The sequence below is a fragment of the Suncus etruscus genome, chromosome 20 (assembly GCF_024139225.1).
Source record: "Suncus etruscus isolate mSunEtr1 chromosome 20, mSunEtr1.pri.cur, whole genome shotgun sequence".
NCBI lineage: Eukaryota > Metazoa > Chordata > Mammalia > Eulipotyphla > Soricidae > Suncus > Suncus etruscus.
In genome coordinates, this window is record NC_064867.1 from 33,621,900 (window position 1) to 33,638,185 (window position 16,286).

Here is a 16,286-nt window from a genome sequence, read left to right on the forward strand (position 1 = left end):
TTTGTTTGTGATAAATCTGGGACATACCTGCCCATACTGAGAGCCCTGTCTGTGCTCCTGGTGGGGTTTGGGGGGACCATATAGGGTGCTGGGGATCGAACTCAGGTAAGCCACATGCAAGGCAAGTGCCCTCCTTAGTGCTCTCTTATCACTGAGGTCCTTGTGTTTGTTTTTATGAGTTTATATTATTGGGTGTGTGTGTATGAAGAGGGAACCTTAATAATATTACATAATATTATAAACTCTTCAAAAATATTAATGCTGGAGGGACTGGAGAGATAGCAAAGCGCTAAGGCATTTGCCAGGAGATGGTGGTTTGATGCCCGGCATCCCATATGGTCCCCCAAGCCTGCCAGGAGTGATTTCTGAGCATAGAGCCAAGAGTAACCCTTGAGTGCTGCCGGGTGTGACCCCCCCCAAAATAAAACCAAAAAGAAAAAAAGATTAATGCTTATCAGCAAGGTAGAAAGTTACAGACTAAGTCATTCAGTTTTCTCCAGCCTGGAGAATGGGGCCCAGGCTGGTCCTGTGGGGGAAGAGTTGCTGGGAACAGGAGGGAGAGAAGCGACTTGTGACGTTAACCACAAAAACAGTCCTAGATGTCAAATAAAGGACCCTTTGAGGCCCTGTTAAACTGGACACGGAACAGCATGGGGGTACAGGGCAGCAATCCCATGTTCCCAGGAGCTCGCCTCCACCATGATGGCCGCTCGACTGGTTCCCCAGGTCCCTAAACAGAAACTTCCTGGGTTTTCATTTCCCTCCTCCAGGCCTGCTCTGCTGCAGTTTCCTGTCAAGCCTGGCTAGATTCCCCAGATCCTCCTCCCCTTCACCCCCCCTCTCCCCATCATGCCCCAACACTGCAGACTTTGGAAGACTGATCTTGTGCAGAAAATATCCCTGACATTTGCAGAGCCCCTGGGATGCTCTGAGCATGCTCTCTGAGTCCTCCTGCTGGGCTGAGGAAGCTCGTTTACATACGAGTCATACCAGGCATATCCAGCATGTCAGTGCAGTGAACTTGCAGCAGGCTGCGAGCAGAGCGGGCCAGTGGGGCTTTGTCCTAGGAAATGTGCTTCGGGGTTTGCCTTTGGACCCCGATTTCATGTCGAAGAAAGACCTGTAAAGACTTCTGAACCGATTTTTATTTTATTTTTTTCATGACCCACCGAGGATACAATACACGGCAACCGGGAAGGTTTTTGTGTGTGTCTGTGTCTCTGTGTGTGTGTGTGTTTGTATGTGAGTGAGTGTTTTCTTTCTTGCCTTTTTTTTTTTTTTCTTTCCCTCTCCTCTCCTCCTTCACTTCTACATACTTTGTTTTGATCATCTGAGGCTGGGCCTCCTCCTCTCCCCGTCGCCTTTGTGAAGTTTTAAGACAAGACCAGGAGCTACTCAGCAATCATTTTTCCTATTGGAAATCAACTCTTTTGTGGGGAGAGAGCAAAAATATTTATATATAAAAAGCTCCCCCCTTTTTTTTTTGTCCGTGAGCCCAATAAATGCTATTTATGAAGATGGACCTGTTGAACTACCAGTACTTGGATAAAATGAACAACAACATTGGCATTCTATGCTACGAAGGTAAATGCTTTCCTCCCTTCTAGAAATCACTGCTTTTTGGGATGGTCTCTTTCCTTTCTGGGGGACTTGGTGGTGGTGGTGGTGGGGTGCTTTGAAAGGCAAGCGATGGTGGCGTACTGTTTTGAACACAAAGTGTGTGCTGTTTGGATCTTAGCTTTCAGGGAGAGAGGGCAGTGTATGTGTGTGTATGTGGGGGAGGGACAGGAAAATCCAAACTATAAAGACTTTGCTTTTTTGTTCTTGCAACTGTACTAAATAATTCTTTCAGATTTTAACTAAAACCTTTGGATTTCTGTAAGTCTTTTCTTTACAGCAAAGTCTGAGACCCAAGTCAGGAAAAGTGAAAGGAGACTTTTCTTTTTCTCCCCAGCCCCTCCTGACTTACTTATTTTAAACACACACACACACACACACACACACACACACACACACACACACACACACACACACACACACACGTTGTGTTGGTGCTCCGTTTCAGCCTCACTTTGGATTTTTCGGGTGGAGGGAGTTGGACAGAAAAGTTGTACAGTGAGCTTTTGTTTGGGGGAGCGATTGTCTCAGACAATGAAGAATTTTTCTATGCAGTTGGTGGGGGGACCGAAATGGCACCGTGTCACACACAACACAGACCGGCTCTTTGTCTAACTGCCATTTCCTGTGCCGTGCAACACAGTGCTGACATTGAAGGATGTGCCCCGCACACTCGGGGCTCTTGTGGAAGTGATGGCATAACAACATGCCAACCAAAAAGCTGGACCCCCCCCAAAAAAAAGGGGGGGGCACTTTGGAGTTCTTACTGTTTATTACCTCCGAAACCAGGAGATGTTTGTCCACTCTCAGGGAGTGCTGGAAGCTTCTGTCTCTATGGTGGAAAGGAGGGAAAAAAAAAAAGGCAATTTCTTAATCTGTTGGAACATTATCTACGTGCGAATTGGAAAAGCAGTAATGGCCTAGGTTTGAGTGGCCGCTTGGCCTCTCCGGGGAATTCAGCTTGGCAGGAGAAGTGGGTTTGTCGTAACCAACTCCAAGTCCCGGAGACACATCTCCTTGGCTTTCATTAGCAGGAGCAGTTTCCATGTTCCCTCTGAGAGTGAAAGAAACATTTCTTGGGGCTGGCGGGGAGAATAACATGGGAGAAAGTTGGGCCCCTTGCTGATCATTTTCGTGTGCATTTATTTAATATTGCCTCATCCCTTGAAAACTTAACCTTTCCCCTTCATTCAAGACTTAGTTTTTTATTTTTTTTTTCCCTTCTGAGACTCTTTGGATCAGATTCTCCTATTGCAAAGTTATTTCTTTTCCCTCCTTGTTCCAGTTAGAATGATTCTTGGCGAATTGCTTTCTTTGAATCTGCTGTTTCCAGGACCATCTTGCTTCTGAAACTCATCGTTTTTTAAGGCAGATTTTTTTTTTTAATAGAATGGGCTAAATACAGAGTCTGGCTGGCTGGCTACCTGTGGAATGAACATCTTACAGGTCGTTTGGGGGGAACTTTTTTATTTTAAATCTTTAATAAGGTATTTACAGATTTTAGGCAGTTTCTGCTGAATTGTCGTGGTCATTGTCCATGGAATATCAGACGATACTTTCAAAATCAGTCAAAACATCACGATCAGCCAGGGTTGCTGGGAAATTGTCCTTACATTAAGTTTTCATGCCACTGGTGGGAGGTTAGGAGGAAATGCTCTTGGAGAGCCTGTCCAGATTGCTTTGTTGTGTTGCAGATAACATATCGAGTCTACTAGCTTCCCTGGTGATCTGGGAAGAAGGAACTTGGATTTTTTTTGAAAAGTTTGGGTTCTACTGTATGATGCTCTGTAGCCTATGCTGTTCTTTCCCATCTGCTGCTTTGCTATGTTCTTTCCTTATGAACGTTCCCATGATTTTTAACACCACCATTAATACACAGGAAATGAAGAAAAGCACAGCAAAATGTGAGTGGAGTTTGTAGTGGGTTGTTTATGTCTCTGTGGTTTTCTCTGTATAAACACAACACACATCTGCTCTCTGCTCCGAAGGGTGTTTGGAAGACAGGCGTGCATCTTTGCTGGCTTTTTTTTTGGGGGGGTGGGGGGGACAGGCGTGTTGGGCCTTTATACTTGGAGGTATTTGAGGACCGAATACAAGACTCACACTCACTGACATTCCAGGGAAGTTATTTGAAAAATGGAATGCAGGGTCGCCAAGCGGCTGCAATTCCATCTCTCTCCCTGCAGGCCGTGACAGGAAGTTTCGCATCTCTTCAGAACAGAAGGCCGGCTCCTTTTCTGAATTTTCTAGTCATTTAAGACGCCGATGGTTAGTTAATTCTTCACAGGAAGGAGCTAAGTCACTCCCCAGATTCCTTCAGCATATGGAACACAGTATATAACCACAGTGGTCCTGTGTCTCCTTCTCTTTCCTCACCCTTCTCTTCTATAACCTGTGCATATGGGGGGTCTTTTGGCAGACTGGATCTTGTAAAGAGGGTCTTGCCTCTTGTACACATTAAGTCTTGTACACATTAAGTACAGACTCTGACTGGCTTTGAGACACAGGCTTCTCTCCACTCGGTGAGAGTCCCATGGCTTGGACTGTCGCTGAATTATAAACTATCAGTATAGTTCCATAGAGACAAAAGGAGCAAATCAACTACAGCTTGTGGTTTGGGGGTGGCGTCCAGTTGGGGCTGGAGGAGGAAGACAGTCGTGGGCGGGCAGGAAGAAGTTGAGATGGTTACCACGATGAGGTCTTGGCTTGAGGTCTGTGTTTGCACAGTCCTTTTGTGTGTCTACACTCCACAAATCTTGGTGCTCTCTCACTGGGCTGTTGAATGCTCCTGAGGTCCGGTATGGCTTCAACCTGCATATACAGAGTCTGAAGTCACCTACAGCCCTGTTTCCCCTCTGGACTCATGCAAGTTGGAGGAAAGGCCCCCTTGAAGGCAGTGAGGGGCACATATGCCTCGGGTTCTTCTTCTTTTTTTTTTTTTTTTGGTTTTTGGGCCATACCCGGTGGTGCTCAGGGGTTACTCCTGGCTGTCTGCTCAGAAATAGCTCCTGGCAGGCACGGGGGATCATATGGGACACCGGGATTCGAACCAACCACCTTTGGTCCTGGATCGGCTGCTTGCAAGGCAAACGCCGCTGTGCTATCTCTCCGGGCCCCGTCCTCGGGTTCTTCTTTCTGTACCCCCAACCCCAGACTAACTCACCAGCCTCTTGAGGCTCTTGGGAAGTGAGAGAGAGACAAGAGAGAGACTCAATGTAATCTCTCTGTGGGCAGTTATAGTTGCTACTGTATAATTTAGCACTTAATTATAGATGGTCTTGTATTTTCTAATTATCTAATTATGGCAGAGCTAAAAACAGGGCCTCAGACAGTATCAAGTACCTTCACCTTGGCTTTGTCCAGGAAACTGAGACCCAAGAGAGACTATTCAGGTTGATTGGGGGAAATTTACAGCAGAATTGGATTCAAGAGAGAACCCAGAGATCTTTCTCTTTGAGGGGAGGTGGTGGCGGCACTTGGTGTTGCTCAGAGTTCACTCTTGGTTCTGTGCTCAGAAATCATTCAGGGGAGTGATCACATAGGGTATGCTGGAGAGCAAACATAGGTCTGCCATATGCAAAGCTGGCTGTGTTATCACTCTGGTCCAGAACCCAATGGCCTTGACCCATCTTGGATTCCTCTCCACCAGTTGGGTCTCTCTCATCAAATGATTTCTCCCTTTTGTCTCTTTTGTGACTTACTTGTGCTGGAGTTTCAGGGATAACGCTCCATCCTGGGGACCCTCAGCGTCAGGGCCCAAAGGGACTCATCTGGAATGTGAAAGTACCATCAACCTGATCTGGCTTCATCACAGTCCAGAAAAACCAGGAGCCAGCTCATGTCCCCTAGCTGTTGTGATGTGCAGGAAAGATCACACAAGAAATTGTGGGTGACTGGGCACCCCTTGGAAGAGACAGGGCTTTACTGCTCAGGAACTTGGGATCTTGGCTTTGGTTTGTTAAGATTGGGCTTAGGTGAAGGTCCAAGTTAAATGCCAGTTCTCCCAAAAAGTTGGAAACTGGTTGGGGACCATTGGCTTTTCTCAAGATGGCTGACGGCTGTTTTTCTCATAATTACCTGTTACTAAAATTTTCAGCCCTGGTAAATGTGCTCTGAGTTGGCAGTGGCTTAAAGCTGTTGTTTAGTGATACCTTTAATTATGGGGTGAGAGCCATGAGCGTATAATTCCGTGGGCCCATTTCCCTCCCTCTTACCTTAATAGTGTGATTTGTATTGGGAGAAAGTAAGAATTGTTTGTGTATTGTGACGGTCTGAAAACTTGAGTCAAGAGGACCCTAAGTTTCTCAAGTTTCAGAGCTGGCCACTGTGGCAGATAAGTTATCTCTGGTCCCCTCAGCCAGCTCTATAGAAATCCTCTTGGAAAAAAGCACACTGCAGGATTGCTGACAAGGCTTGGGGCCTTGAGGGAGCCCAGGGCTGTTTTTGTTCTCTGCCAGCCTGGCCCCCAGCAGGCTCCATTGTTCTGTGCCCAGTGAGCTCAGAGGAGACAGAAATCCAGGATCTGTGGGTCCTGCGAAGGGGAAGTGCCTGCTGAGCTGGGTCTCTCTCTGAGCGCCAGCCCCTGCCATTTAGTTCACAAGGGTTGTCCAGGCAGGCAGACCACTGTGTCCTGTGGCTGTTTATTGGTAGGACAGAGTCAGCCCTGAGGGAGACAGGATGAAGAGGAGGAGGAGGAGGAGATGGGGAGAGAGAGAAGGAGGGAGGCGAGCCAGGTTCATAAAACATGCCCAGGTAAGCCCAGGAGCGATTTGGCCAGTTTGAGTTTCTTCTAATTACAGTTTGTGCAGGGCAGGTGTGACTGCACCCGCCTTCCTCCCTGCCCCCCCACTCTACCCTCCCTACCCCCACCACCCACCCCCACTCTCCAACCCTCTATGCACAGGATTATTTTACTTGGCTGTTTTATCTCTGGAAGCCTGCACAGGCTTTGTTTGGGGAGGCCAATTTCTCTTCTCTTCCTTCCTTCCTCTTGCCCTTCCCTATTGTCTGCCCTAGGCCTTCTTTTCCTGGTGGCCATGAAGGTTTGTTTTTGAACTGGGACTACAGAGAAACACTCCTCAGCTGGGAGCAGTTTCCAAGGACACCCCCTTACTCCCCGACACCACCACAATCTTTATTCACTGGCTGTTTACGTGAAGAGATGGCCCACATGTATAGTGAGCTCATGGCCACTGTTCTCTAGACTTTTTGGGATTTCTGTCTGGGTCTGAGACTTTCTTCTTGATTTCATAATGAACTCATGTCTGTGCCCTGCCTGAACCTCCTCCCTCTGCACCCAGAGTTTCAACTGTGGTCACCTAATTTGAGTTTATTTGGGTGTGGGGCCATACCTGCCAATGCTCAGGGATTACTCCTGGCTCTGTGGGTCACTCCTGGCTCTATGCTTAAGAATCATTTGTTGGGCCCAGAGAGATAGCACAGTGGCGTTTGCCTTGCAAGCAGCCGATCCAGGACCAAAGGTGGTTGGTTCGAATCCCGGTGTCCCATATGGTCCCCCGTGCCTGCCAGGAGCTATTTCTGAGCAGACAGCCAGGAGTAACCCCTGAGCACCGCCGGGTGTGGCCCAAAAACAAACAACAACAACAACAACAAAAAGAATCATTTGTTAGGGGTGGAGTGATAACACAGAGGTAGGACGTTTGCCTTGCAAGCAGCTGTCTCCAAATGGATCCAGGTTCGAATCTCGGCATCTCATGTGGTCCCCCAAGCCTGCCAGGAGCATTTTCTGAGTGCAGAGCCAGGAGTAACCCCTCAGGTGTGGCCCCAAAACATAAATAAATAAATAAATAAATGTTATTTTTTAAATAAAAAGAATCACACACACACACATGCCCCACTTTGCTTTGTTATTGTCTTTGCTGTATTAAATAAAACTCTAATAGCTAGTTTCTAGGCATTGTATATAAGACTTGCAGTGATTCAAGCCCGGTAGATCCCTACCTCCTTTTTAGCTTACATTAAATGGAATCCTAGCCCTCTAGTTCACTTAGAAGCCTTTGGGGTGCTGCAATGTGCTTTGCAAACTATAGACAGTTTATCTCTTAGATCATCTCTCAACAGGACAGTGGAAATATACTTAATGTCCAGTCCTCCCCATACTCTTTATAAGAATGTCTGCAATTTCTGTCTCAGCATTTATAATTATGGAATAGACTGTTTACACCCAAGAAAGCACGGCTTCATGTGATTTATATCTGAAAAAGGAAGCGCTCTGGAATAATCTCCAGGTCAAGAAATCGTCCATTAACTCCCCTGAGTCATTTCTCTCACCCCAGAAGATGACATCACAGGAATAACTTGCTTTTCCATTGACTTGGTTATTCTCTGTGTGTACTAGCTTAGTTTTGTCTGGGAATTTTTGTTTTGTTTTGTTCCTGGGCCACCCCTGTGGTACTCAGGGCTGAGTTCTAGCTCTGAGCTCAGTTACTGCTCCTGGTAGTGTTTGGGGGAACCATACGTGGTGCTGTGGATGAACCTGGGTGATCTCTGTACAAGGCAAGTGCCTTACTGTACTGAATCTGCAGCCAAATTTTGTCTATTTTGTTTGATTTGATTATTAGTTTTTGCCACAGTTGACGGTGCTCAGGACTTACTCCTGGCTTGGTGCTCAGAGATTATACCTGGTGGAATTTAGATGGACCATATGAGTTGTAGGGAATTGAACGTGGATTAGACATGGGCAAAAGCAAATACCCTACCCACTATCCAACTATGCTCTCTGAGCCCTTGTTTGTTTGTTTGTTTTTAACAATTTTAATTTCTTCTTTCTCTCTCTCTTTCTCTCTCTTTCTTTCTTTCTCTTTGGTTTTTGGGTCACTCCCGGCAGCACTCAGAGGCTACTCCTGCCTCTACACTCAGAAATTGCTCCTGGCAGGCTCGAGGGACCATATGGGACGCCAGGATTTGAACCAATGACCTTCTGCATGAAAGGCAAATGCCTTACCTCCATGCTATCTCTCCGGTCCCCAATTTTAATTTCTTAATTGAAATTATTTATGTCCTATTTCCAAATATCCTTCAACTCTTGTTGCTAGGAATTGAGCCCAAGGCCTCTGCACATACAAGGCACATCCTCCAACATGCAAGCCACCTTGTACCTAAGATCTTTTTTCACTTGAAGTTGCTTTACATTGCATGACAGCTCATGTGAGGGCCAGTAAGATCCATGGAAGCTAGCTGTGCATGTCACACAGTAAATTCTGGAACCTCATTATTTCCTGTGTGCTGTTCCCCCTTGCACTCAGTTTATCCATATCCCTTCGGACTGGACTGGGAGCCTAAAAGTTTACTTTGTATTTTACTTTATTTTGGTGGGGGGTTAGGCCACGCCTGGCAGTGCCTTTGCACTTTACTCCTGGCTCTGTATTCAGAAATCGCTCCTGGCAGGCTTGGGGGACCATATGGAATACCAGGGATAGAACCTGGGTCAGCCGTGTGCAATTCATACACGGTGCTATCTCTCCAGCCCCTACTTTTTATTTGACTTATTTTATACCAGAGAAGAGTGAAATCAAAGGGAGTCTCTGTCTTTCTTTGTCTCTCTGTCCCCATGCCAGGCACAGTATCCCTCAATCCACCATGTTGCTGCAAATGACATCTGGACATTGGTCATCTGGACAGCTCTGGAAATCCAGAGCAGAGGATGGCTACCCTCTGTTCCTCGTGAGCAGGTGGATTTACCCTGGGAAAGTTTTTGCAAATTGACAAAAAAAAAGCTCAGTCGCTGGCAACTAGTGGAATTATCTGGGAGTGGTACAACTACATCACTTGGAAGTTCTGTTTCTGATTCCCGAGGCCTCTCCATCATGCTTTCCAGATGGGGGGCACCTGTTTCCATTTTCTACCCCAGAAGCCTTGGTTTCCCACCCCTAATCCCCACTTTTTTTTTTTTTTTTTTTTGCCAGCACTGTCACTTCCGGTCTTCAGAAGAAGTGGAATAACCTGTCAAATGATCTTGGTTAGCTCATAGGGGACCATATGGGATGTTGGGTATTGAATCAAGGTTGGTTATATGCAAGACAAAAAGCCCTTCCTGCTGAATATGTTACGAGGACCCTGCACCATTGAGTTTTATGAGTTCTCTATAGAGTTTGGATTTTTTTTTTTTTTTTTTAAGATTTTGGGTCATACCTGGCAGCGCTCAGGGGTTACTCCTGGCTCTGTGCTCAAAAATCGCTCCTGGTTTGGGGGACCCTATGGGATTCTGGGAGATCAAACCATGGTCCATGCTAGGTCAGCTGCATGCAAGGCAAATACGCTACCACTGCACCACCACTTTGGCTCAGAATTTGGACCATTAACCCCTTGTTGGATGTGCAAGTAGGTATGTTACGTCATTTTTTTCCCCATTGGGTTTGTTTCACTGCTGCGCAGAGCATTTCAACTTGACGTTGTTCCATTAGTTCGTTTTTCTGAAGAATTTGGTGGTAATGCAGGCATCCTAAGAGGTCATCTTTGCAGATAAGCCAGATCCTTGAATGAGGGGCTGGAGTGGGGGTGTTGTGTGTCTGGATTGTAGATATTATGGGGCTCTCAGCCTGACATTTGCCTGCTGTTCTGCTGATTAATAGCTGGGGATTGAGGTGCATTGGTTGGTTTTTATTTTTTTATTTATTTATTTTTTTGGGTGGTGATGCTCAGGGGTTAGTCCTTGGTATGCACCAGAAATCACTCCTGGCTTGGAGGACTATATAGAATACTGGGGGGTGGGGGGATTGAACTGTGGTTTGTCCAAGTCAGCATGTGCAAGGCAAACACCCTACCACTTGCACCACCGCTCCAGCCCTTGGTTGGCTTTTTTATTTGCCCCCCCCCCAAAAAAAATTTTTGTCCATGGTATGGGAAATCATATGCTGGAAAAATTTGTCAGAGTTTTGAAGGCCGTGAAGTGGGGACACTTCTGGAGACAGCACATCATTAGCGCCTGAGCTGTGACTTGAGTTGAGCATTAAAAAGCAATTTGCTTCAAGGCTGAGAATGGTTGCGAGTCAGCTTTGTGGCACTGCCAGATTTCTTTGGAGGCAAATCCAGGGACTTTCAGATACGGCAGAAAAGGTCTAAATTGTTCCAGTTCTTCGTACAATGCTCCACATTGTCCCGAGATGGGCTGTTTCCGAGCAACAAAGAGCTGAAACAATAGTTGGCATTATGCGCCCACTCCGATCATGAATGAAGAAGATTGGTCCGTATGGATTGGTCTTGATTTTTATTTTATATCTGTTTTGTATGAAAAGAGTCGCCTATTTTCTTCTTGGCTTAATGGCTTGATTTTAATGGAGCGGAGTCCAGAACGAAATGGTTTGGGTCCAGGCACACTCTTGCCAAGCAATTTAGCGAAGTTGTTTACACGGTCCCAGGTCCAGCTGGATGGAGCCTGAGGGTCTTCCCTGATAACGATTGGAGAGTGATGAGTGCATATTTCTGGATTTTTCCTCCTCTTGGAAAACAAACTTGTCTTCCATTCTATTCCAGAGCTATTAAAGCGACAGGGACTTTATTAAAATGATGTTATTGCAGCAGCTTCTTCCTCTTATCTAGACCCTTTCTCCATCTTAGATGTGTGTGCTTGAAACTATTGTTCTGTTTCTAAAAAACTGATAAATTACTGGATGACCTCCAGTTTTATTTTCTTCCTTGGATAGTGCAGAAGCACCCCCAGACTGCACAAGTACACTTGGGTGGGGGAGCTTTTTTAAGGCACCCAATTTTATGTGCTTATGAGTAGGTGGCATGAAGATAAATACTAGTGGCCATTCTTGGTCTAACCCCCATATCAGATTTGTAATGCTTGATTCATAATTGTATTCACTGGAGATCATGATGGATGGGATTCTTCTGTGAGGGACTCTAGAACAGAGGTCCCCAGATTTACAGGGTCTATGGCTCCCTTTACAGAAAAAATCAGGGGCCCCCAAATCTTATCTTTTTAGTTTTGTTTTGTTTGGCTTTGTTTTTTGGACCCCACTCGGTGATACTCGGGGTTACTTTTGGCTCTGAACTCTGGAATCACTCCTGGCATTGCTTGGGAGATCAAACCTGGATTGGCCATGGGCAAGGCAAGTACCCTCCCCACTGTACTATATTGCTCAGGCCCTCTTATCTTTTTGAGTGGACAAACAAAAAAGGACACCCCCTCCAGGCTACTACTATCCCTCTCTGGGTGGTGCCAGGATAGGATGGGGGTGAGAAGCAGCACAACCCACTTTTAGGGGTCTTGGAGAGTAGAGTTCTAGAACCTACAGCAGATGGTTATATTACGTATGTGTCCATGATAAATGCCATGTAGCGTCTAGTCTCTTCCCTACCCTCTGACCCCTGCTCCATGCTCTCTCACCTTCTTGGTGGAAGATCTCACTGAGCAGAAAGTTCCTGCACAGGTTAGGAAGAACACCGAGGAAGCACAGACTTGTCCTGCCTCTCCCACTGGCCAAGTTGGAGACTTCCACCTCCATCCTTCCCTTCTTTTCTTGCCTTTAGGGGCTACCAAAAGTCCATAATCCTGTCTTCTCTCAGCGCTTGCTTGCTGGAGCCAGTCTCTTGGGCCACCAAGATTTAGCAATGACATTTTTCCTTCTGTCCTCTCCTACTTTCTGTCATTCCTTCTCTCCCCTTTTCAGGACAGAAGCTGCTCTTTCACGCCTGGGTCTGTCCCCTCTAGTTTCCTTTTAGAGGCCTTAGTTTTCCCTTGCCAGGCAAAGGAAAAGGTCCTTGTATCTCTCTCCCTTTTCTCCTCTTCCCCTCAGCTGGCCTCCCACCTCTTATTCACTACAGCTCTGGACTCTTTCCATGCACACCTATGTGTTTGTTGCTGGGCCTTTGGAATTCCTGAAATTCCTTCCAGCCTTGACGCAAATACTTGTTTGGTGTCTGTCCATCAGGACCTGGGTGCTGGCGCACTGAACAGGGGTTCTGGGGAGCTCTTGAAGGTGGGAGGAGAGTACAGATGAGTGAAGCCTCCTGCTGGATCTCTTGCTTTCTCTTTCAAAACACACGTCTGTCTAAATATGTATATACACATGTAAACACACATATTAGCTGCAGCCTGAGCACAAGTGGAAACAAGTACGGAAGGACACAGGACTAGATATGTTGCAATGATTTAGGGCAGAGATGGGGATGACCTAGATTATGAGGATGGTGAGGGAAAGAAGTGGCCAGAGCTAAGGAAGGCTAATGGGGGGACAGAGTGGTGGTACAAGTGGTAGGGCATTTGCCTTGCACATGCTAACCTGGGATGGACCACAGTTCAATCCCCCAGTGTCCCATATGATTCCCCAAGCCAGAGGAATTTCTGAACACATAACCAGGAGTAACCCCTGAGTGTCACCAGGTGTGGCCCAAAAACAAACAAACAAACAAAAAGATAGGCTAATGGGGTATGAGAGTGGTGGTGAGGGAGAAGACATAGATGAGAATTTGGGGGCCACCCTTTGCAGAACTAGGGGATCCCTGTCCTAGGGTGAGATATGTCACAGATTGGCTGGGCTTTCACCGAAGAGGTCGGTATATTGGGAAACCCTGAAGAGAGGCCACAACAAGTTAGAATTTGGGGTTAGAGAGAAAGTGACGTCTTGGGTGAGAATGATTACCAAGCACCTAGCCCTCTGTCTTCTTTAGTGTTTGGGGCTGTTCTGGAATGTTCCATAGACACTTATCACTCCATGTGTACTGGAAAGTGTGCTCCAGAACAAAAACACTCCAAGTTTATGCCTTTCCAGGCTTAGTTTCTAAGTCAGGAGAGGAAGTAGCATAGGGGATTGTCAGGTGCCCAAATCCCTGACACTTATCTCTTATGTTACATACATAACATGCTTACACGTTATGTCTGCATATGCATGTTTCAGCCTCATGTGTCTGCTGTTTCAGTTGTTGGTTCTGTCCCAACCATGTCTGGGACTCCCTGAACAGCTCGCAGAGATAGTGCCATATATATATATATATATATATACACACACACACACACCATCTTCATTGTTTCTGCTATAGCTTTATTTTTTATTTTATTATTATTATTATTACTATTGTTATTAATTTTGGGGGCCACACCTGGTGATGCTCAAGGGTTACTCCTGGCTATGTGCTCAGAAATTGCTCCGACTTGGGGGACCATATGGGATGCCGGAGGATCAAGCTACACTGCTCCGGCTCCTATGGCTTAATTTTTTCGTTATTGGTTTTGTTTTTATCGCCACACCTGAGCAACTCAGGGATGTTCCTGGTTCTGTACTCAGGAATTACTCCTGGCAGAGCTCAAGGGATTGTATGGGGCACTGGGAATCAAGCCTGGCGCAGCGCTTCTGGGGAATTAGCTGGTTTGTTACACACGAGGTCTACAGGTGTGTATATATGTGTATGTGTAAGTGACAGGGAGAATAAAGTAGCAGATCATACGCCCATTATCCACATGGGGAAACTGAGGCACCCACAGTGGCCACTCAGCTCATGTCCTGACCTGAAGAGGTAAACACTTGTTGAAGTCAAAGGAGCACATTACCATGAGTGAGTCGGAAGCTCCCCCAAAGACATTCTTGTCATGTTGGGCCTCACACCTAATGGTGCTCAGAGATAATACCTGACTCTGTGCTCAGGTATCAATCCTGGCAGGGTTTCGGGGGCCATATGGGATGCCAGGGATTGTATCCAGGTAAGCTGCATGCAAGACAAATGCTGTCTCTCCAACCCCCTGAAGAAAGTCTTTTTTGGGGGTCATACCCAGCAGCATTCAGGGGTTACTCCTGGCTCTAAACTCAGAAATTGCTCCTGGCAGGCTCAGGGTATCATATGGGATGCCGGGATTCGAACTACCATCTGTCCTAGATCGGCTGCTTGCAAAGCAAATATCCTACTGCTATGCTATCTCTCTGGCCCCAAAGATTTTTTTTTAATTTGATTTCTTTATTGATTGATTGACTAGTTTTTGGGGCACACCCAGCGGTGCTAATAGGTTACTCCTGACTCTGTGCTCAGAAATCATCCCTGGCAGGCTCAGGGGATCATATGGGTTGCCGGGAATTGAACCGAGGTCCATTGGGGTTGACCATGTTCAAGGCAAACGCCCTAGCACACGCCCTAGCACTGTGCTATTGCTCTGGCCCCATTGGAAGATCATTTAAATCGCAATTGGAATGAGCTAAAAGTTATCTTATCCCCCAGTTTCTGGCAATCTAATCACCTCATGAAGTTGGGTCACACCGGCTCTGATAAAGTCCAAGACTTCACTTTCTAGCAGAGTACCTCAGACTGCTTAGTCTCCTTTCCACCTCATGCCTCTCCTCCTCTTCCAGCAAGTTTGCTTTCTGGGAGAGATCCCTGATTATGGACAACGTGGGGACTGCAGATTGCAAATAAATGTAAGAGGCAGATTCATTTCCCACTCTCCCCGCTCACTCACACCCCACTGACTTGTTTGGGATTGAGGCCACCTTTGGGGCCACATCAGACTTTCAGTGAATGCCCATGTACCTAGGCCTAAAATCCCCAGGATGTCCTAAACTTGAGCACGCGTCTTTATAAGGCAGCATGGGCCATGATCCTCAAACCTCAGAACAGCAGCTGGAAAGCCTCTGTCACTGGCACACATCTGTATTATCTTGTCTCAGTGTTGACTGTGGAATCACTGATTGATTATTCTGTAATAGCCAAGAAGCATGATTGAAAGTGAGATGGGCAAAAATTAGGGTACTAGAGGTCAGAGGTGCAGAGGGGAGCCCAGAGCACAAAGATGGGAGTTGTATTTGCCAGAAGTTAGAATCGTCTGGTGGTGGTGGGACCCACTTAAAAGGGGATCTGTTCGGCTTCTTTTCTTTGTCACTTCCCCTGCCCTGTGTCACTGTGTCCCAGTTCGGTTCTAGAGCAGAGATGGGTTTAAAGAGGTGGGTAAAAAAAATATAGGGAACTTGTGCAGTCTGTTAAGATCTTTTGTTCCTTCTCTAACCGCTCAAGCCACTGGATCCCTGTGGCAGATGGCACTGTTTTTTGGGACCCAGGAACTTGCTCCTGGCATGTGTCTAGGTCTTAGTGGATGGGCTCACCTAGATCAGTAAACTAGACTAGACTAGACCCACTGATCGAGAAGCAGGATGGACAGATAAAAAAGCCTTTGGAGGTGCCCTTGTGAGAAAATTTTCTTTCTTTTTCTTTTTTTTTTTTCTTTTTTTTTTGGTTTTTGGGCCACACCCGGCAGTACTCAGGGGTCACTCCTGGCTGTCTGCTCAGAAATAGCTCCTGGCAGGCACGGGGGACCATATGGGACACCGGGATTCGAACCAACCACCTTTGGTCCTGGATAGGCTGCTTGCAAGGCAAACGCCGTTGTGCTATCTCTCCGGGCCCGTGAGAAAATTTTCTACTCTTGTAAAAGGGTCGAATTTTGGTGAAGATCCTTGAGTCTAAGTCCTAAGGCCAGAGATAATGGTTTCAGTGAAGAGACAATCCACAGGATTTGAGAAACTCCTTTTGCAAATCCCAAATCTCCCCAGAATTCTTCTTCACACCTCAAGGGTAGAAGGACAGAGAACCCCTTTTTGGGGGGCCGCATCCGGTGATGCTCAGGGGTTACTGCTGGCTATGTGCTCAGAAATCGCTCCTGGCTCGGGGGATCATATGGAACGCTGGGGATCGAACCAAGGTCCATCCAGTGTCAGCTGTGT

General features: G+C 46.6%; 1 protein-coding gene across 3 annotated transcripts in view; it reads left to right on the top strand.

Annotated features, from left to right (window-relative positions):
• Nucleotides 1–16,286, top strand: part of VGLL4 (vestigial like family member 4) — a 137,127-nt gene that overhangs the window by 73,283 nt on the left and 47,558 nt on the right. The window contains exon 1 of one of the 3 annotated variants that reach the window (XM_049766320.1): nucleotides 947–1,584. The exons of the other annotated variants lie outside the window; for them this stretch is intronic. Coding sequence (XP_049622277.1) covers nucleotides 1,503–1,584 — 82 coding nt within the window. The 5' untranslated portion in view covers nucleotides 947–1,502. Of the gene's footprint in view, nucleotides 1–946; nucleotides 1,585–16,286 lie in introns of those variants that run through there. 3 annotated transcript variants of the gene reach the window in all.